Source organism: Pipra filicauda, unplaced genomic scaffold, assembly GCF_003945595.2.
Source record: "Pipra filicauda isolate LSUMZ 115617 unplaced genomic scaffold, ASM394559v2 scaffold256_size1097316_pilon, whole genome shotgun sequence".
Classification (NCBI taxonomy): Eukaryota; Metazoa; Chordata; class Aves; order Passeriformes; family Pipridae; genus Pipra; species Pipra filicauda.
Window position 1 is genome coordinate 79662 of NW_024104372.1, and position 22533 is coordinate 102194.

Genomic DNA, 22533 nt, shown 5'->3' on the forward strand with positions numbered 1-22533 from the left:
GTGGTGAAAAAACACCTTGACTAGGTATTCTTACTGTTCACAGACATTCAAATCTGCTACTCACAGGGACAGATTCTGTATAAGCTAAAGGTATAATGGGCTTCACCAAAGAATGCAAAATCTTAATATCCATATACTTTGTATATTCTGCCAGGAATACAAGAGTGCCTTTACTCACATTTAATCAAATGCACTCTCTGTCTTCCTAAAGCACAGGTACTTGAGGACAGAGAGGAAAAAACCACCAATAGCAAAAAATTTTTATTTATGCAGGCATAGTTCTTTAATCAATTCATATTTATTTTTTCGTATTGCATCCAATTCACATGACAAAACATTTTGAGATTGCTCATCAAGTTGCTTGTTAAATATTGTACACCCAGAATTACCTGGAATTACTTTGAAATGTTTTGTCTGGATGATTTTTCTTACCTTCAGATTTGTATCTTGTAGCCAACTGAGTGTGAGGTCCAAGGAAGGGCTTTTCGTTCAGCTGAGACACCTTTCTCATGTGCATTCTCTGGCATACACAAAGTTACCTCAGGCAGAGAACTTTCATGGCCTCTCCTCCACTCAGCCATTTAATTCCACTTAGGAGCTTAATTATTTCTAAAAACCTCTGCCTTGCTCCAATGTGATTATGATCACTGCACTGACGGAAGAATTTCTGAGCAGGGGCAAGGGCAGAGACAAACACACATCACAGGAAAACAGATCAAAACAGGTTTTCTAACACAACCTAAAGGAGAGTATTATACCTTGCTAACTCCTGGTATAGCAGACCTTTTCCAGACTCATCTTTCCCATGTTTAACATTTTTCTTAGAATTCAAATTTGTGCAGTTATGGTTTACACAAAACCTACGTCTTTGATGTTAAATGGCAAATGAGTTTCTATCCTTCTAAAATGTGGGGGGAAAAAATGAGGAACAGGAAAATAAGATCTAACATTAACAGACAGCAAGCAGAAATATTTAAAAAGTTAGAAACTCATGAGAGTGTCTGCCATTTAACTGGATTGTATTTAATTGGATGTAATTGTAATTATTTTTTTAAGCTAAATATTTCCAGTTAACACCAGACCATGGCATCAAAATTTTGATTCAATGATCTCTTCAATTTTTCGTTATCTGCATTTCTATATCTTAATCACTGGACTACTTAAACATACATTAAGCACACATTAGAGCACATGCTGTGACACAGCTGAAACACAAAAGGAGATATTTAAATATATTCCATGCATCCTATCTGAGGTTAAGGATTACACATGGGAAGCTTTTTTCTGTTCTTGTCTTCGTTCTTGCAAACCCATGTAACTTCTCAAGACAATTAACTTTTCCTGAGCTTCTAAATCTTGGACAAAACCTTCAAAATCAGAGACTCTCATTCACATTAGCATCTTCCTATTTCAGTGCCCATGTGGCCTGATTTTCCAAAGCATCTTGTACTCAGAAGCTTCTGCTAAAGAGCCCAAAGATCCACCACTGCCAAGTATCAGGTGAGTTTAGACCCTGTCACAACTCCAGGAAATACTAAAAATTGTATGGCCCACATACCAATGTTTAATTCTTCTGACACGCCTCACTTCTAAAATGATCAGTATAACATGCCAACATCCCAAAAGTGTGGATTTGGCTGAGCATATAGGAGGGAAAGCAAAGATTTCACAAGCTGAAGCACTAATGAAGCTGGAAGACAGCACTTGGTTTGCTTAAGCCACACACTTAATTCAGATTCATTAGTTCAGATTCAGGGCTGAAGTTTTAGCTTGTCTGGTGAAGAAATAACTGGTTTTGCAGTTCTTCATGACCATCTATCCAGAACATATCTGGACCATAACTGCTGCCTACACTCAAACAGACTAAGATCTTTATTTACTCAAAAGCACAAAAAATATGGCAAACAACTTCAAGAGCAAACTGTGGTGACAGACAGTCTCTTAAGTGATCTCTAGAGCATTTCTAAAGGAAATGAGGCAAAAAACAGACACAAGCACTGGCTTTCCCATATATCTGCCTATGTGAGCTAAGCTTTCATGCTAAAAGCCCTTGATACTGAAACCTCTTAATAGGAGACCTGGTGGTTGGTATTTCAGTCACTGCACCTGCAGCACACAGGCATAGAACACACAGTGACAGATCCCACGAACAACTACCACAGCCACATCGCTACAGGGAGCACCAAATCCTTCAGGAAAAAAAATGGAAAAGACAAAGTCACATACTATAGAACCTAAAGTTTCCATATCGCCAAAATTAACATTTCCAAGGCCATCTCAACTCACCTCCCTGTTCCTCACACTTTCTGAAAGCAACACAAGATTTACATAAATTCATACGGTTATATGACATTCAACTGAAATGGGCAGAATGCTGGGAATTCCTGTAATACTTTCAGGAAAACTATTACTAAGTTAATTTTCCTGCTCACTACTGCTGGACTGAAAAGATTAATATAAATTCTGGGACAACAGAATATATCTTACGTGATGGCTAACTTGGCTAACTTGTCTTGCTACAAACACATCACCAAAGACTCTTGCTGCATGAACAATATTATTTCAGATGTTCAAGGAGGACCAAGAGTTGGACATTTTTAATTGGTTTGCACCCAGAAGTTATATATCAACTCCTTTATCTCATGTTCTGTCAATAAGAAATAAGTGTCCTGCCTGTGTCTTCACTTGCTTTAGTTCATTAAACCATTCCTCCTTCTCAGAGTGACACCTTCAAGTCAGTGGCTTTCTCACAGTCCTGAAAATTAACCAGTCCAGATGCAACAAAGAAAATAACTACAGAGATTCTAAGAAAAGTAGGAAAACTAAAGCTGAGATGTTAGCTAACACAAGCCAGGGAATTTAAAACGGAAATTGAAACTTCAGCCTAAGATAGACATTTTGGCACAGATGTCGCACGATTTTCCTTTAACTATTGTCAGTCAAGATCCTCGCTCCTGGGACTACACCTTCACAGTACATTCCAAATATACACAACATGCAGAGAGGTTTTGAAATTTGATGATATTTGCATTTGGACTGACATCTTCTTGTAATATGTTTGACACTGAGCACTTCTGTAACAAAGAACAGAGCTGTTTTCAACCCAAGTCTTTTCCAAAGAATAATGGGCAACTACACAAGAATGAATAAGTGAACAGTTTGCCACAGCAATGAATGACTCCGAAAACAGCAAGTTTGCAGGCACCAGATGGAAGAAGAACATTATTGCAATTCCTGCATCCCATTGTGTAACAGCCAACAGAGCCGTTAACGCTTTCTGGTGATTTCTGAAAGCTTTATAATGTGCTTTCCTTTGAAGGTGTTTTTCTTGTGCCCTGTCAGTCTGCAAGCTAGGTTCAGCTGTCTGGGAAAGAAATTTCACTGGCAAGCTACCAAACAGGGAAAAACACAAAATACAGATGGAACACTAATGATTGTATTACAAAAATCACTAGATGGACACAAAGCTTACGTTATAAATTATGACCTACAGCTCAAGTCTTTTGTCTCTTACAAGCCTTTCTCTCTTCCCTACTAGACAGGTCTGCCTTTCTGCATATCTTAGCTGATCACTTATCCCAGAAAAACGTCTGCTTCATGGTCCCAAGGAGTTCTTACACTTTATTGTTTTCCTCTTCAGAAAGCAAACTTAAATCTTATTTCATCTATGACTTTACGTCATCCTCCACAGTTCAGAGCAAAGCAGTGGGAAAAGATGCTTGAGTCAATTCAAACTACTCATTTTCATTGCTACCACCGCAGACCATCATGAGAAAGCCACCCAATAAGCGAAATACTCCCAGTCATAGATAGCCATTTATGCCAAGAGGTGTGTGTTTCCCATTCTCAAACATTTAAACAACTGTCCCCTTTGCTTAGGATGTGCTTCCAGTATCTTGTACATAGCACAGGTGTATGTCTCATTTAAAATGTCAGTGAGCATGTCTAAGTGCTGTCTGAACTAGACCCTGGCAAACCAGGGCAAAGAGATTGCACAACATTAACAAGCTGAATTAAAAGTGAAAAAACCCTGCCACTTATTAAAGATCTATGGTGTTGCTCATTCAGGAAAACATCTGTATTTCATATAAATTCAAAGAACCAAATTCATTTCTGCTGTAAACTGATAATTTTGAAATTGGAGTGTTCATAATCACATTAGTACCAAATTTTAACACTCTGCATCAGCAACATGGTGCTGATGAAAAAGACTTATTTTATATACATATTTTATATACAGCTACATTTTTAAAGTAGTTTTAGTAAAGTCTTGACTCCTACAAGGGAAGAAAGCAGTGTCTCCTCATTGTGCATTGGTCTATGTGGGGAAAGGCAAGTTATTTTCACAACAAAATATTTTGTAACTCTACAAGTATTTTCCTGCACCACAAGTTCCTAAATCTCAATGAACTTCAATGTTACTTAGTTATATCTAGAAAGGACTTGACCTCAAAATCATACACTGATTACACTGTTCTTGAGGAATGCCCCATTCTGACCTCAAGAAGAAGCTAAATCACTGTATTTACAATATTAATAAAAATATTAATATCATTTTATTCTATTTTATAAATAAATCATAGTAATGAAAAATCCATCAGTGGCTGCTTTTTATTAATAAGTCTAACACATAAGTTTTGTGGTATAGAAAACCTTAGCATGCAGGGAGGAAGGGGAGGAAAGTATGAAACTGCATCTTTTTCCACAGCAGAAAATCATAACCATTGTTTGTGACAAAGGGGAGAAAAGGCTTTTTTTGTGTATCTTGAGAGGTCAGAGACAATGATGGTCTTGGGAAGGAAACAAAATTCACAGACCTCACAGCTAAAAGTACAATAATCATGAGTTTTCCACAAAGCAGCAACATATGGAAGTCTGGACATTTTGCCTGTTTCTCAGAAAGCCACTTGGAGGCCCTAAATCTGCAGTATCTACCCCAAGTCAACATGACCTGTGTGCTGCAGGAGAACAATTCAAACATACTAGGAGATAACCATATGACACTGCTACAAACACAGGCATTTGGCCAAAATAAAAGTATTGCTCCAATACAGATGGGCATTGTCTCCAGAAAATTAAAGCATCATACTGATCCAGTACAATTTAAATTAAAAGACGCAAAGGTAGGTATGTGCGCAAGACTGGAAACGTGAAGTATTTTGAAGTTCATCATTAAAAGTATATTAAAAGTATATTAAAAATATAATAATTGATTAGATTGTGATTTTTTTTGCCAAAACTGTATTTTTCAAATGCTTCTGACACTAGCTCACAAACAAGAAACATGACACTGTAGTGTTTGTCAATAATTCTTTAACACAAAGGAAACTGCATTTTATATACCTCAGTGATTAAACAGCTCTGAACAACTACCACCAACAGGTATCATGTTCTACTCAATTCTGAAGTGTTCATTTAAATATTAAAATGCATGCAATTTAGGGAATTTAGATCCTCCCAGACCCTTCATTCCCATTATCCTCAGGCACACAGCACCACTTAGGAAATGCCACACTGGTACTGTTACAACACCCATTAGTTTCAAGATATAAATAATACAATATTTATTATATGGTGTGGGCACACATGCCAACATAAGCCCTGTTGGTTTGGCCATCACTTCAGTATCTCTTCTACTCATGGCAGCTCATTTGAACATTTTTTGGAGGAGAAAAAAAAAAGGGGGAAAGAGGGAGTGAAAAATACAACAAACAAAAAAATGTCTTTTTTTTACAACTGTCTTTCTTATTAGGACCACAGCAGTAATATTTTTAAATTGAAAACAGAAAAGCAGATTTAATTTCTTGCAAGCCCTTCCACTGATAAAACTGTGGAAGCTGGGATCTCTGGATGTTTTGCCCAGGTATTAAGGCATGCCAAGCATCAAAACATTTGATAAAAGAGTAACAAGACCTGTAAAAAAGCACATTACCTCAGAAAATTGAGAAGGGAAGCACACAGCCTGGGCAGGTGATTGTGTGGCCTATATATCTCTGATACTGCTGCTTTACATGCTATCACACACAGTTTTGAGGTAAATCAACATAATTTACTGGGTAAAGACAGCTGCTGTTGAAGTCTACTCTGGCACAATTTTTTAAAGTTATTTTTTACAATCTCATAATAATGACAATGTATTAAAAAGGCACACATACAAAAAAGAAAGAATGTACATTTATGAAATTAAATCACACTTGAATTATTTAATTAAATTTTAACTTGAAGAATTAGAGAAGTTTAAATACTTCAGTCTGATTTTGGTCTCATTTAGTGCATCTCATTTTAGATGCACTAAACCTACCCACACAGATTTCCCAAAACAACTGAAAAAAATGCACTAAACGGAAAAAAACACCAACAATACTTCTTTTTATTATCTAAAACACAGAATCACCAAGTCAAATGGATGAGCTTATAAATAATTTTGTCACTGGTATTACCGGCATCCCAAAGTTCAGATTCTGGGAAAACCGTCTTCCCACAGCCTCAGTGTGTGCTCCACAGGAAATAAAGGTTTATTTACTGCAGAAGAAAGACATTCTGCTGGGATTACGTCATGCCTTCAACCACTGCAACTCCAACTAAACTGTCACGTTCAGTTACCAAACCTGAATTCGAGCATCTTTTCCTGTGTCTGATGTAGCATTTTTTTGCTAATATCAAGCGACAGCTCTGAATACCAAGATAGTAGATAAACAGTTGAAATCACTAACATCTAAATGAAAAAGAAATCACTTTTGGAGGCCCTACAATGTGCTCCTTCAGCTCTCCCAAAAGCTTCATAATTAATTTATATACTTGCTTTGATATCATTCCTAAGGTTTGCAAAAACTTATTAGGGGGTAAAACAGAACAGCAATCAAAGAATGTGCAAGATAGAGAATTCCGATTAGGGTCCCACCACCCACAATGACAGCCAAGCCAATAGTACGTCATCAAAGCTGTTGGAAACTAAATGTAACTACTGCTAACAAGGTTTGCCAGGATTCCAGAGTGAAATGCAGAAAATGATCCACAAAGATCTGTGTATGGGAGACAAAAACTCCCCATGTCTCCGAACTTTATGGGAGAGAAATACTTGGCCTTTTCCATGAAGACTGAGGCATCCCATCACACAGGAGCCCAAAAGCAGGACAGGTCTGAGATTCACACATTTTCTGTCACCACAGCACTCTTTCTTTCCTAGGTTTCTCCAGCTTCAGGAAGGGGTGTAATGTCTATGCCAAAGTTTCCTCCAGCTTTGATTTTCCAAACAATGCCACTATTTGGCCAAGCCTTTTCATGTAGAAAACAGTTAATAAAGCCCACAACAGAATATTTTCTTGTGGTTTAAATGTATTAATCTGAAAATGGAATTAGCCTAATTCCATTTTAAGATTAATACATTTTCAAGCAAAATCACAAGGACCTTCGCTGCATTTTGCAACACAAATTAGATCTCCTTAGAATAAGTGGTTTGTTTATCTTTTACATCAAAAATATGGGTTTACTGTCTGACGTGGCATTTGAAAAGGTTTCTGGTACACGAGCAACTCCACTGCTCTTAAGTGTGGGTCATTCACTACAAACTGATGTTTTAGGTAAGTATGTAATACTTGATTTTCCCCCTCTTTACTAAGGTCCTTTCATTATTTCCTGCAGCGAGTGCTGGATTCTATTAAACATTTTTCTCCTTAAGCACTGTTTGCTGGGTCTTCACTTTACATGTTTTAACCATCCAATAAATACCGTGGTTTTGCAAATGTTTACACTGAGTTCATCTTATTTACTTTTGCACAAAAAAAAAAAGGGAGTAGTTCTTAATTCTAAAAATACTGAACTTGTTTAGAGAAAAAAATTATTAATAATTGCTAAGAATTTTAATTTTCTAGTTGTTACAAACTGAAAAGCACAGCTGAACAGCAAACCACGGTACTATGAAGCTTAAGGAAGATGTCAGACTTGTTCCCACATTCCCCATAGAGCAGATCTTCACCAACGTGTTCGTTGGGGTTCAGTGCTCATGTTCCAAAGGCAACACGAGGTATCAACAGACCTTCAACATTCCCAGCCTGCCCACTCCTTCATAAAGTGGCAATGGCTCCAGCTCCAGGAATGGTTCCATGCTGACTCACTTCTTCTGCAATACCCAGAAGAGCTAAGACAAACCACACACTGAGAATTATTACTCCAAGTTATTGCTTCCCTTGGGCTATTTGAACAACAAACAAAAAGAATGCACAAAGTGAATCCAGACTTTCCCAATTTACTCTTTAAGCTCTCTGAGGCAGGAGGACTATTCTCATTTTGAATTCTGCACATTATTTGTCACCTTATCAGCAACTCACACAATAGTATATGTAACTGCTCTGTCCTTGCTATAGAAGATGACACAATCCCCTGTTCACTGATACAGACCCTGACAGATCCCCTGGAAGGACAGATTTGATTTGGATCAAGACAAGAATACATACTGAAGATGGTTGTGTATGGTGGTTACACCAAATTTATGCTGCCTGTGGAAAAGTACAGATGACACTCCTCTGGCACAAAGTCAGGACAGCTCAGAAAGACAACAACTGATTCAATAAAAATTTAACCAGGACAAAATGGCAACTTAAAAATCTTCAAATGGCACTGTGTCTTTGTGTCTGTCCCTCGCTTTGCATCTCAGGCTATTTTTATTCTATTGGAAGAGACTCTAAAAGGTTTATGACTCTTCAGCTCGTATTCACGGGACTGATCTTAGTGGTCAGAAGAACATCCACCAACTTGGTCTAAAGTTCGTTTATCATCAGTCACATATCATTAGTAGTTTCTGTTTACAGATCAGGACGTTAAAATAAATATATTGATTTAACTAAACCCACAAAAAAGCAGAGAATGGTGTTCCAGAGGAACAGTCTCTGTTCTTTTCTAGGAAGATGAAAAGGAAATGGAAAGGAAGGGTCTGCCTAAAACGGGATCCCCAGGCACCTGGTTAGATAACCAGCTTGACAGCTCAGTGACTGCCAAGTATAAAAAGACAAACTTCCTTAAACTGTTTTTGAGCTGCTACTTTACAAAATACAATCCTCAACTAAGTATAACCTTCACCATCAAAGCGAAATCTCAGCCTCCGTGAAATCACCAGCAAAAATTACCACTGCTTTTACTCAGCTGAGATCCACATTTTGTTGTATGAGGCTCACATGACAAAATGCAGGCATTTACACTGTGGTTAACCACCCAGCTCCCCTTGATCATCCCCAAAGGAAAACAGACACTCATCTTCTCCAAGAGAAGACACCCAAAATAGGTCGACTGATTTATATCCAAAAATGCTTTTTTATCTCCACAGGCTGAAACAAAGTTTTAAGTGACAAGCTCTATATCGCAGATATCTAAAATAAGCAGAAAGGAACCCACATAGAATTTTATTCTTGGTTTTCAAATGAAAACATAACTTGTGTCAATGGAACCAAGCACACAATACAGACTGCTCTGTGGAAAACACATTTATTCATCACTCCTTCACCAGGAAGTCTCCAGACCTTTAGATACCAGAGAATGACAGGAAACTGGGAAATGCTAACTGTCCACACTGATCAATGAGTTGAAATAAACTTTTCAAATAATTTGATCAGGGTTCCTGTAGATCCCAAAAGATTAGCACATTTTTGATCCTGTGATAACTTATAATGGGATTTCTATTCGAATAAAGCTACTTCAGCTGTTCTGTGTATTTTATGTATTGTATCATTAGGTTTCAGTATCTCTTCACAGATGAAAAATGAACAGAACAATAATAATTTTGCCTCTCTGCAGTTTCAACATCTTAACTGTACTCCTTACTATGACAGGATACACTCGATGATTTATTCTACACCACCTCCCCCCTGAGGTGTCTTGGATTCAATTATTTACACAGTAGTTAAATCCTCACTGTGGATAACTTTCCCAAAATTCCACCCAACTTCAAAAATCTGTCCTCTGATTTTCCCCTTATCTGCCAAAACTAACATTCTATTGGTAACCTCTGAACTGGATTCCCAGGATCAGGAGAGGAAAGTCTTGTGGTCTCTATGTCATATACCACAGTACATTTTTTTTCCTTGGATTTTTGTCAACACTGGTTGTTTCTAACAATGGATATTGATTACTCAGATCTTCATTTCCTTGTTTTTCCTTTCTTACTGTTTCTAGCTAATTATGTTACCTAAAACTATGCATCATATCCGCCACCACACCTTGGAGGAGATCAGATTAGACAGATGGAAGTATTCCAGTAAGACACAAACAACAGAGCTACAATGTAGAAAAATCAAGATCATAACAGTAATTCTAGAACTGAAAATTGTGAAACACGCAAACATCAGAAAATGGCCATGTTTTTTCCAAAATAAATTAAAATTCTTATCTAGATCCTCTTTAAGCTTCAAATATGTAACAATAAGATGTATGAATCTTCTGAGGAAAAAAAGAAAAAGCTAAATATTGAATGCACATAACCAGAGGAAACTTTTCCAATTTCTATCATGACCACAACTTTGGCTAGTCATCAGAACATCATTTCAATAACTCAATCAAATAAATTGCAGTAATTCCATAATACCATGTTATTTATGGATGCAACGTGCATTAAAAAGAAAAAAAGCCTATTTAAATAACAGAATGTTATAGTGGAACAGGACTCAAGCATTCAAGAGCTGTGAAAAAGAACACGCATCTTACATAGGAAGTCCTGTGCTTGAGAAAATTATTTATCCCCCCTACAGTCACCATTTCCATCTTTCTTCTTAAACACACAGTTTTACTTTATGTATACATAGCAAATTTCATTTTCCAACTTACTGGTGTGATTTTCCCATTTGATAGATTAAATAACTTTAACAGTCCACTTACCCCTCAGCTCAGTGAAGAATATGCAAATTACATCATCTATATAGGGCAGTGAATGTTTTGGAGAAGAAACTAATTTTTTTTTTCTTATGGTCTTACAACCTTCACAATTTTCTAAGACCTTTCTCCTGCTTCACTCTTCATCTTTAGAGCTGCTACATGACAAGTACAAAGGCTCGTTCTCAAAGAGGGCCCTTCCACCCCACTGATTACCATGGTTCAAAACAAAGAAATCTTTCAAAATATTTCAAGAGGTAATTATTAATATCAAGACCTTGACAAATCACAGAGTTGGGTCTGGAATCTTATTTCAGTGTATCATTTAGTATTATATTTCAGTATATTTAAGACTCCATTTCAGTATTTAACAGGCTCTGAAGTCTTTTTTGTGTTATGACATTTTCTATAGCTGACACCTTCTTTTCCAGAAGAAGGACTCAACAGCTTTTTACAGCATGTTCTTTTAAAATGCACTCTGTAATGAAGACCTGATTCATTATTAAAAAAAAAAAAAAGTCACAATCATCAAAAGCAATTTTGAATACAAAGAGTAATCTGTTCTTACAAGTCAGGACTGAAGTATACAAACACTGTTGTTAGTGACAATTAAGTAACAACCCCTGAAGCATTGACATCAGCCTTCTTTTTAAGAAATACTAGAATTTAAATTAAAGGAAAACTTAAAAATGCTTCAGCTGTCCGTTAGATGACTTACACATGTACCCCTCTTTACAGTACAAACTGAAACCTGTGACTGAGCTCAAAAATCAGCAGAAACAACTACATCAAGACTAACAGACAACATGATTGTTTTAAGTGCCGTTTCCTTCAGAAACCAGGCCAAAAGAATACTCATTTCAGACCAGAAATGCCTGAAATGTACCAGTCTCTGTAGGGAAAAAAAAAAAAGAAATCAGAGTGCTGATGAAAAGAGAAAAGGAACTGCAGAAAAAGGTAACTGGAAAGTACACCACATCCATCTATTCAACAGTTTATAATATATAGAATACATTGTTTTCAGTCAATTATAATCCAAGATTTATTTTCATATTAATGGTAACAAACCATAACAAGGGAGGGAGTTTCTATCATATATATATCCTGATTAGTCAATAACCTGGAGGTTTAATGCAGAATCAAACAAGCAAATAATTATTCAGATCAGTCCAACTAGAGTTTAATGAACAGTTTTAATTTTCTGGAAGAAAGAAGTTTATTCTCCTTCAAGAACACCAAATCTGTTTTATTTCCTGCCACCAGTTTCAAACAATTGCTCAATATTTTAAGTTAGTTCCACAGTAGACAACTATACACTGAATATAAAAGTTTTATACACAACATATATATGCGGTAAATAGCACTTCAAATGAATTTTATTTTCATTATCCTTTTAATTTTTACTTCTAAGATAACTAAATCTTGATGCTTAAGCTTTTTCTACACACACAAAAACATCTGAATAAGTTATATTAATTAGTATCCTACAACTGTAAGAAAACTAATTAAAAAACACTGTAACTTGAGATTTGAAGTCTTTTTGGAAGGACTTACTAGCATAGTACTTTTTAAATTTCATTATTTATTTTATAAACATAGAAGTCTAAAATCTGTACTTACTTCAACATGTGCAAGTAACGTTTCTTCAATGTTATCACTGGTTTTCTCCCTGAGATCTTGTGCGATGTGTCTATTTCTTACCTGGAAATGTGTTTTACTAAGATAACCATCACCAAGGTCCTGTGTTCAGAAAAAAAAAAGAAAAAAAAAATTCTGTAATCAAAATGCTAAATGCCATCAATGCACTGCTCCTCAGCATCTTCTAACAGGTAGTGTGCTGGTTTAAAGGTAAACCAGCAGGGGAAATGAACCTAACTCAAAAGAGATTATAAGTCAGAATAACAATTTAATAAAAATAATACAATAAATACAATTACACAGACAAACAATTGGTTTTAACCCACAAAACCCAGATGTATAACCCAGCACCCCACCCTGGGGCATGAACAGAGTGGTGTTCGTTGGGCCTCCCCTCCCCGTGCTGAGCCCCACGTGGTCCCCCTGAGTCCAAAAAGTAAAAGGAGAGGGAAAACCTGTTGGTGAGAGTGCTGGTTGCAGTCCAGTCGAGGCTGGTGATCGCAGTCCGGTTGGGAGTGCTGTTGCAGTCTGGTCGAGAGTGGTGACTGCAGTCTGGTTGAGAGAGGTGGTCACAGTCCAGTCCAAGTTCTGGTCCTTCTCTGGATCCCACGAGAGGTACCAGAAGTCCCAAGACCCCAAGATTATATACCCTCAGGTTCAGGCAGGAATGCTCAGTACCTCCCTCAGGTCGAGGAGTTCCACAATGGGTGTGAGGACAGGAGCATCCTCCTATCTCACAGGCCTCTAACACCCAGCTTATAGCCTGAGGGGTCAGGCGTGCTCTGGGCAGCTGCTGTAAATGGTTTATTGTTAACAGTTTCTGGGAAATGGCATGGCAGGGTATAGAATATACAGTTTTGGGTTACACCCACACAGTGATGAGCTGGTCCCAGCTGTTCTAGCTAGGACATTATCCATCCCTTATTCTATGCCATCCATGTCATGCCCAAATTAACCCCCTTTAAAAACTACATACATATATATACAATGAAACATTACAGACCATTCTCATTCAAAATTAGGTCCCCTTGTGGTACATAACGTGTCTTCCCATCTTTTTGCATTACCCACCAGGTGAAACCAGACTCTCGAGCAAAAACAATCCCTCGGATGGGTTTGCCTTTGCTTGAGGTGGGACTAATCCAAACAGTCTTTCCTAACATACCTCTCATATGCACCACAGGGACTTTATCTCCATCTACAGTATGCAAGGGTTCTGATTGGGCAGGGCCAGCTCGATTGATGGAGCCTCGGGTGTTGACCAACCAGGTGGCCTTCGCTAAATGCAGCTCCCAGTGTTTGAAAGTCCCCCCACCCAGTGCCTTCAAGGTGGTTTTCAGTAGTCCACTGCACTGCTCAACTTTTCCAGCAGCTGGTGCGTGGTAGGGGATATGATACACCCACTCAATGCCGTGCTCTCTGGCCCAGGTGTCTACAAGGTCATTCTTGAAATGGGTCCCATTATCAGACTCAATTCTCCCCGGGGTGCCGTGTCGCCACAGAATTTGTTTTTCAAGGCCCAGGATGGTATTCCGGGCAGCGGCATGAGGCACAGGGTATGTCTCCAGCCATCCAGTACTTCCTTCTACCATGGTCAGTATGTAATGCTTGCCTTGGCGGGTTTGGGGGAGCGTGACGTACAGGATTCCTCATACCTGTATTTCAACCACCATCCACCATACCATAGAGGCTTCACCCGCTTGGCCTGCTTGATGGCAGCGCATGTCTCACAGTCATGTCTCACAGACCAGTGAGACACTGTCCACGGTTAGATCCGCCCCTCGGTCACGAGCCCATCTGTATGTTGCATCTCTTCCCTGGTGACCGGAGGCATCATGGGCCCATCGAGCCAGAAATAATTCTCCTTTGGGCTGCCAATCCAGATCTACCTGAGAGACTAATCCTGGCAGCTCAGTCCGCCTGATCACTGTTACGATGCTCCTCATTAGCCCATTTCTTGCCTACATGAGCATCTACGTGATGGACCTTCACACTCAGCTTCTCTACCCGGCCAGCGATGTCCCGCCACATCTCTGCCGCCCAGATGGGTTTCCCTTGGCGCTGCCAGTTGGCCTTTCTCCATCGCTCCAGCCATCCCCACAGAGCATTGGCCACCATCCATGAGTCAGTGTAAAGACAGAGGCTTGGCCACTTCTCTCGTTCAGTGATATCCAAAGCCAGGTGAACAGCTTTAAGCTCTGCAAACTGACTTGACCCACCTTGTCCTTCGGTTGCTCCTGCAACTCGCCGTGTGGAACTCCACACGGCTGCCTTCCATTTTCGGTTCGTCCTACAATGCGACAGGAGCCATCTGTGAAGAGAGCATACCACTTTTCATCTTCTGGTAGCTGGTTATATGGTGGGGCCTCCTCAGCCCGTGTCACCTGCTCCTCTTCTTCTTCAGAGGATAGTCCGAAACTCTCACCTTCAGGCCAATTGGTGATAATTTCCAGAATCCCAGGGTGATTAGGATTCCCTATCCGGGTTCACTGTGTGACCAGAGTGATACACTTACTCCATGTGGCATCGGTGGCATGATGTGAAGAAGGAGCTCTTCCCTTGAACATCCAGCCCAGCACTGGTAGTCAGGGTGCCAGGAGGAGCTGCACTTCGGTGCCGATCACTTCTGAGGCAGCTTGAACTCCTTCATAGGCAGCCAGGATCTCTTTCTCAGTTGCTGTATAGCTGGCTTCAGATCCTTTGTATCCCCGACTCCAGAATCCCAGCGGTTGTCCTCTGGTCTCCCCAGGCACTTTCTGCCAGAGGCTCCAGGAAGGGCCATTCTTCCTGGCTGCAGTGTAGAGCACATTCTTCACATCCTGTCCTGTCCTTACTGGCCCAAGGGCTACCACATGGGCAATTTCCTGTTTAATTTGTTCAAAGGCTTGTTGTTGTTCAGGGCCCCACTGGAAATCATTTTTCTTCTGTGCCACAAGTTAGAGAGGGCTTACAATCTGACTATACTCGGGGATATGCATCCTCCAAAAGCCCACAGTGCCTAGGAAAGCCTGTGTTTCTTTCTTACTGGTTGGTGGGGACATGGCTGCTATTTTGTTGATCACCTCCATTGGAATCTGGTGGCGTCCATCTTGCCACTTCAGTCCTAGGAACTGAATTTCCTGAGCAGATCCCTTGACCTTACTTCGTTTAATGGCAAAACCGGCTCTTAGGAGAATCTGGATTATCTTCTCTCCTTTCTCGAAGACTTCCCCCGCTGTGTTCCCCCATACAGTGATGTCATTGATGTACTGTAGGTGCTCTGGAGCCTTGCCCTTTTCCAGTGCAGTCTGGATCAGTCCATGGCAAATGCTGGGACTGTGTTTCCACCCCTGAGGCAGTCGATTCCAGGTGTACTGCACAGCTCTCCAAGTGAAAGCAAATTGTGGCCTGCACTCTGCTGCCAAAGGAATGGAGAAAAAGGCATTGGCAATGTCAGTGGTGGCATACCACTTGGCTTCCTTGGACTCCAGCTCATACTGGAGCTCCAGCATGTCCGGCACAGCAGCACTCAGGGGTGGTGTGACTTCATTGAGTCCACGGTAATCCACCGTCAGCCTCCACTCTCCGCTGGACTTACGCACTGGCCATATAGGGCTATTAAAGGGTGAGCGAGTCTTGCTGACCACCCCCTGGGTCTCCAGTTCACGGATCATCTTATGTATAGGGGTCACAGAGTCTCGGTCGGTGCGGTATTGCCGACGGTGCACTGTTGCTGTGGCTATCGGTACCAATTGTTCTTCAACCTTCAGCAGTCCCACAGCAGAGGGGTCCTCTGAGAGACCAGGCAAGGTGTTCAACTGTCTAATTTCCTCCGTCTCCACAGTAGCTATGCCAAAAGCCCAACAAAGTCCTTCTGGGTCTCTGAAATACCCACTCCTCAGGTAATCTATGCCAAGGATGCACGGGGCCTCTGGGCCAGTCACGATGGGGTGTCTCTGCCATTCCTTCCCAGTCAGGCTCACTTCAGCTTCCAGTACAGTCAGCTGTTGGGATCCCCCTGTCACCCCAGAAGTGAAGATGGATTCTGCCCCTACGTATCTTGATGGCATTAAAGTACATTGTGCGCCGGTGTCCACTAAGGTCTTATACCTTTGTGGCTCTGATGTGCCAGGCCACCGAATCCACACTGTCCAATAGACTCGATTGTCCCTCTCCTCTACCTGGCTAGAGGCAGGGCACCCCTACTCCTGGTCATGGTACTCATTGTGCTCTTCTTGTGAGTACGACCTGGAGGTCCCTTCAAGATAATCAGATGTATAATCATTCCTGTACCATCTGGAGTCTTGCCCACGAGAGACTGGAGCAGCGTTTACCCTTGAAGAGTTCCTTGTGGTACTTGTTCCTCTTTTTAGTTCACGTACCCGGGCTGCTAAGGAAGGGGTGGGTTTCCCATTCCACTTCCTCATATCTTCTCCGTGCTCATGGAGGTAAAACCATAGATCGCCACGTGGAGTGTACCCTCTCGCCTTAGCTGGGGGATGCTGGCTCCTAATAGCAGAGACTCTTGTTTGTCCTGGTGAGATATGGAAGATCCCTTCCTTAATTTCTTCTCTTAGCTTCTGGTGTCCCTCTTCAATCTTCTCTTCCAGGCTTCGGATATGTTCAGCCAGTTTGGTTTCCACAGATGAGACATGGGCTCGTAATGGGACGGAGCCCCACTGAGGGTTGGGCCCTCCCAGCCCCTGGCTGGGGGGCTACAGGGACTTGGAACAGTGTTAGACTAGGCTAAGTATCTGTAGCTACAAAGCTGAAGGAGTTTTCTCCACTGTGAGTGGGCAGACAGAGCAGCGGCAGAAACAGCACTGACCGGAGAGACTGTGGCAGAAAGCCAAGAGATAAGGAACCAGCATGCAGCAACGCAGAGAAAACTTCTTCAAGGAGAGAGAGAGAGAGAGCCAGCAGCAGAGAGAGAACTAAACTCTACAGAGAGAGTTGGGGTAAGAACTGAAAACCAAAACCCCCAAACTCTTTTTGAGATCCCTCCTAAAGAGGAGGGGGTGGACTCCTACTGGATGGAAGTCCTAAAATGCAGCATGCACTGCAGAGAGAGGAGCTGAGAAGCTCCATCCTGGAGCTGGACCGGAATGGCCAGAACGGAATGTAGAGGAGGGCTTTGCCCCCCCTGTTGCTGCTAAGCTAGCAGCCTGAGATCAGAGCACGGGAGCTCTGCAAGGGAGTTTGAATCCCCTGAGGATAAGGACCGTCACAAAGGCTTCTGCACTTCGTTGATATGACATGGTGAAGCGACCTTTGTCCTGGTGAATGCAGCCCATGGAAGAGAAAGACCCTCACCTGGAGTCGAAGGGCTGAGAGGGGCTTGGAGGCCTCCCTCCTGTGTAATGATAAAAAATCCAGCCACAGCTGCTGCATCGGAGAGAGACTGCTGCCCTAGAGACACTGCTGCTCTGAGAGTGCTCCTTCTTCCCTCCTGGACTTTTATTTGGTGGGAGAAGAGATTTGATCCATTGTAAATATTGCTTTATCGTAGAAAAGATAAATATGATTGTATATGATGTATTGTAATATTTATCTGTTGTACAGTCATTATAATATAATCCTTTTCCCCCCATTTTGAGTCTCGTGTGGTGTCTGGAAAACCCATCTCATACTGGGTTGAGATGAGGGAGGGGGACTTGGACTCAAGAATTGGATTTTAGGGCTCCCAAACCATTACAATCCTGAGTTTACTAACCAGCGCACCCACCTTGTCCTCCCCCTCTCTCCATTGTAATGTTGCTAAGTAGCAGGAATACATTTCTGGCCCGAGTCGTGCAAACTTTAACCACATCTGAGAGGTGCACTGTACACCATCTGGACTTTTAGGGAATCTTTCGTCCTCTGAAAATATTATCTCCCGTACAGCTAATTCCCTTAAGCACCGGATACCTTGTTCCATCATGTTCCATTGTCCTTGCTGTACATGGAGGTCCTCCTTACAAAGGTATCCCTCTCATACTGGACAACAGTCGCTGCCAGAGGCTGAGAGTTTCCTGCCTTCTTCCAATCCCCTGATCAATGACTACATCTCGAGACAGGGACCCCAGCTGTCTGGCTTCACTCCCATCTAGGATTGTATCGTTAGCTGCGGCATCCCAGATTCGGAGCAGCCAGGTCAAAATGGACTCATTTGCCTGTTGCATGAACTTTCTCCGGAGCTCACGTAGCTCACCCAGGGATAGGGACCGAGTGATTATTTCTGGCGCTGTCTCCTCCGGTGGATGTGAAGGTCCTGCTTCTTCGTCATCATTTGCTATACGGACTGATTTAGTCTTTGATTTCCTTTTCTGGACAGGGGTGACTGCTACTGGTTTCGGTTGTCCTTCTGGCGCCTCGACAGTTTGTGTTGACACAGTGCTGGTTGATTTATTTCTTTTTCCCTCTGACTCAGCTGTGGTTTGGGTGGACGTTGTGCCTGTGGATTTGCTCCTTCTCTCCTCCCCCTGACAGTGCTGTACCATGTCAAGTAGTGTCCAGTAGGCACTGGCCAGGGCCCAGCAGGTTGCTGTGAGCTGGCCATCTCTGGAGCTGCCAGAGCATTTTTTCTTCACCAGTCTTATCATGCTAATGGGATCCTGCAGTTGTTCAGGGGTGAATTTCCAGATCATTGGAGGAGAAAACTTCTCCAAATACTGGCTGATGTCCTCCAACTTCCTGTGCCACTCAACATTATCCATTCCCAGGGCAGGTGTCCAAACAATCTCCCTAGAAGGCCCTGTTCTGACCCTAAACATGGTGTACACAGTACAGAGCAGACAAAGCAACACTAACAACAACGTTACGCTATCTTTAACATCAAAAGGAAACTCAATATTTCAAAGACTGTTGTAGCAGATCTGAAGGGGAAGAAGGAGGTGAGAGGCTGGAAACAACCATTCCCTCCTGTTCCCCTAAAAAGCTAGGTGCGATTTTTAATGAGGTCCCAGAAGTAGCAACCCAAACCAGGACAGGCAAACAAGACTGAATACACATTTACAATTAAACTCATTGCTTCTGATGTTATGACAACATAAACACAGTATATCAATAAAGCAATTTTGATCGCTCTCCCTGGTCTTACAGAGAGCATCAGAATAGGCAAATAGTTCCTTATGTGGGAATATGAACAGGCTCAGATACAACATCCACGTGAATACATCAAACAACATCATGATCAGGGAGTTTCTGTATCCAAATAGACAAATGCTTAAAATGAAATTGTGATTCTGACTTCTCTCTCTGCCCCACGTTGGGCACCAAAAATGTGCTGGTTTAAAGGTAAACCAGCAGGGGAAATGAACCTAACTCAAAAGAGATTATAAGTCAGAATAACAATTTAATAAAAATAATACAATAAATACAATTACACAGACAAACAATTGGTTTTAACCCACAAAACCCAGATGTATAACCCAGCACCCCACCCTGGGGCATGAACAGAGTGGTGTTCGTTGGGCCTCCCCTCCCCGTGCTGAGCCCCACGTGGTCCCCCTGAGTCCAAAAAGTAAAAGGAGAGGGAAAACCTGTTGGTGAGAGTGCTGGTTGCAGTCCAGTCGAGGCTGGTGATCGCAGTCCGGTTGGGAGTGCTGTTGCAGTCTGGTCGAGAGTGGTGACTGCAGTCTGGTTTAGAGAGGTGGTCGCAGTCTGGTCAAGAGTAGTGGTCTCAGTCTGGTTGAGAGAGGTGGTCACAGTCTAGTCCAAGTTCCAGTCCTTCCCTGGATCCCACAAGCGGTACAGAAGTCCCAGACTCCAAGATTACGTATCCTCAGGTTCAGGCAGGAATGCTCAGTACCTCCCTCAGGTCGAGGAGTTCCACAATGGGTGTGAGGACAGGAGCATCCTCCTATCTCACAGGCCTCTAACACCCAGCTTATAGCCTGAGGGGTCAGGCGTGCTCTGGGCAGCTGCTGTAAATGGTTTATTGTTAACAGTTTCTGGGAAATGGCATGGCAGGGTATAGAATATACAGTTTTGGGTTACACCCACACAGTGATGAGCTGGTCCCAGCTGTTCTAACTAGGACAGGTAGTTTATACCAGTCCTTGGTGTTAGAGGAAGTCAAAGACCTGGACAGCAAAAATAAAGTTTAATATAGCTATTAATGGAAAAAGACAACTGTTCCCTGGGGATCAGGATGAGTGCCAAAGAACTGGAAGATGATGCACTGGGGTCATTAAGAGATGAGCAGCTATTAATCATTTTGACCTATTTCAACCAATGCATTCATGCCAGTATTAACTGCCCAACTCTTGCTAGATTGGTTTGGGTTTGTTCTGTTTCATCCTCTAACTTTACAGAGTCCTGAAAATACAAATCAAAACAAAACCACCTCAGAACTTATGTGTGCAGAGTCACAATTTGTTCCTTTCTCTTGAACACCTCTGAAGGTCAAATGTAAGAAAAAGCAGACCGAGCTTTGCCTTCTCCTAGTTCCCTTTTTATCATTCTGCTTCCCAGGCACCATGGTCTAGAGTTCTAAGGGGCCCTTGTGCAACAGCAGAGTGGTAGGAGAAGGGTTTGGGAGTTTTTCCCGCACTTGTTGGTCTGACTACCCACACACAAATATAAGCACATTATTTTTGTTAATTAGAAGCAAAAGGAGAGAAAATGTTTAGTAACAGAGCCCTTCAAAAAGCATATACAGAACACAAAGAACAGTAGTTGCACATTAAGAACTTACTTCTCAAAGGAAACAAATAAATTGGGGGTTTATTAGCTGTTTCATTACATTTTATTTTAGACAAACACAGACAGCATATGCACAATATCTGATGAAAAAGGATTCTATTCCAAACAGTCTCACTACAAAATTCATTAATGTAGCACTACATTACTAGACAAGACTGCAAATTAAATATAATTTAACTCTTCGGTCAATCTGTTGCTGCTGACACAGTTTATTCCATGTATTCTGACCTTTAAACCAACATAGGTTTTATACTGACACACTGGTTCTCTCTTTTCAAGGACGCTTTATGTACCTCCAAAAACTGCTGTGGGCTACTTGTTCACTTTGCTTTGATCAAGTTTCACACATTAAAAAAGATAATGCTCTCTACATGTATTTTTCCATAAATTTTTAAGCATGAATAACATTATAGGCAGTTTATATATATATATATATATATTTATATATACATATACAGACATATTACATTTCTCACAACTTCTCCTACTGCATGCCTTATTTTCTCAATAAATCTCATCAAGAACATGAATACACTAAACTTTCTGGATGTTCTGGCTGCAGAGCCAACTGCAGCCTGTGCAATGATGAATCCAGTACACAGAGAGCAGTGATAGAAAAACTACCTTGGTAACACAAAATCCCCTTCTCTCACTCTCAACACCCTCTCAAGTGTCTGCTTGTGGAGCTCCCTATGAGTAAAGATACCTGCACAGGTATTTATCCCACCAAGAGCAGAAAAAAGTGCTTCAGCCTCCCACAGAGGTGAAATGCCCCAAGGCACAATGAGCTTTGCCAGAGAAAGGTTGGATGGAGTCTTCACCTCCCTAAACCAGTTCTTCCCATCAACAGAATGGAGTCAAACTCCACATCCATGAAAAAAACTGTATGGATAGCTGGAGACATGGAGCTGGCAGTCTCTGTGTCTTATAGCTGTATGTCACAGAACAAAGAGGAGGAGGCAGGAGAGAAGCATCCCTCCTGTACTTTATACATTTCTGCCCCCATAAATAAATCAATGCTTTAGGAAGGACCTTGATCCCACTAACGTGGAAAGAGAGTCCATTTCTACTCCATCTGTGAGTACCACAGGCAGAAGGGAATTAATACAGCTTTTGGTATGATTACCTAGATTAACGTGGCTAAATACGAAACAAACACAAAACAGAAAGCAAATAGGGCCTTGTTTGCTTTAGTTAAATCTCAGCCTTCACAGCCAAGATTTAACCATCCACGCCTAACAACAGCACCCAATTTTAACTCCATCAGCTCCTGCAGTAGAGGTGCTCTTGGCTTTTTTACAGTTTTCTTCGTGTGGAAAAAAAACAAACCAAACCAAACCAAAACACTCCAGATTATAAAAATAACATCATTTA

The 22533-nt window shown here is 41.3% G+C and overlaps 1 protein-coding gene across 4 annotated transcripts in view; it reads right to left on the reverse strand.

The window, feature by feature from the left end:
* Positions 1-22533, reverse strand: part of ATG10 (autophagy related 10) — a 68659-nt gene that overhangs the window by 41952 nt on the left and 4174 nt on the right. For all 4 annotated transcript variants that reach the window (XR_005563819.1, XR_005563818.1, XM_039382116.1 and 1 more), the window contains exon 3: positions 12478-12597. Coding sequence is in view for 2 of the 4 variants with exons in the window: in XM_039382116.1 (XP_039238050.1) it covers positions 12478-12597 (120 nt within the window). In the remaining 2 variants the exon portion in view is untranslated. The remainder of the gene's footprint in view (positions 1-12477; positions 12598-22533) is intronic.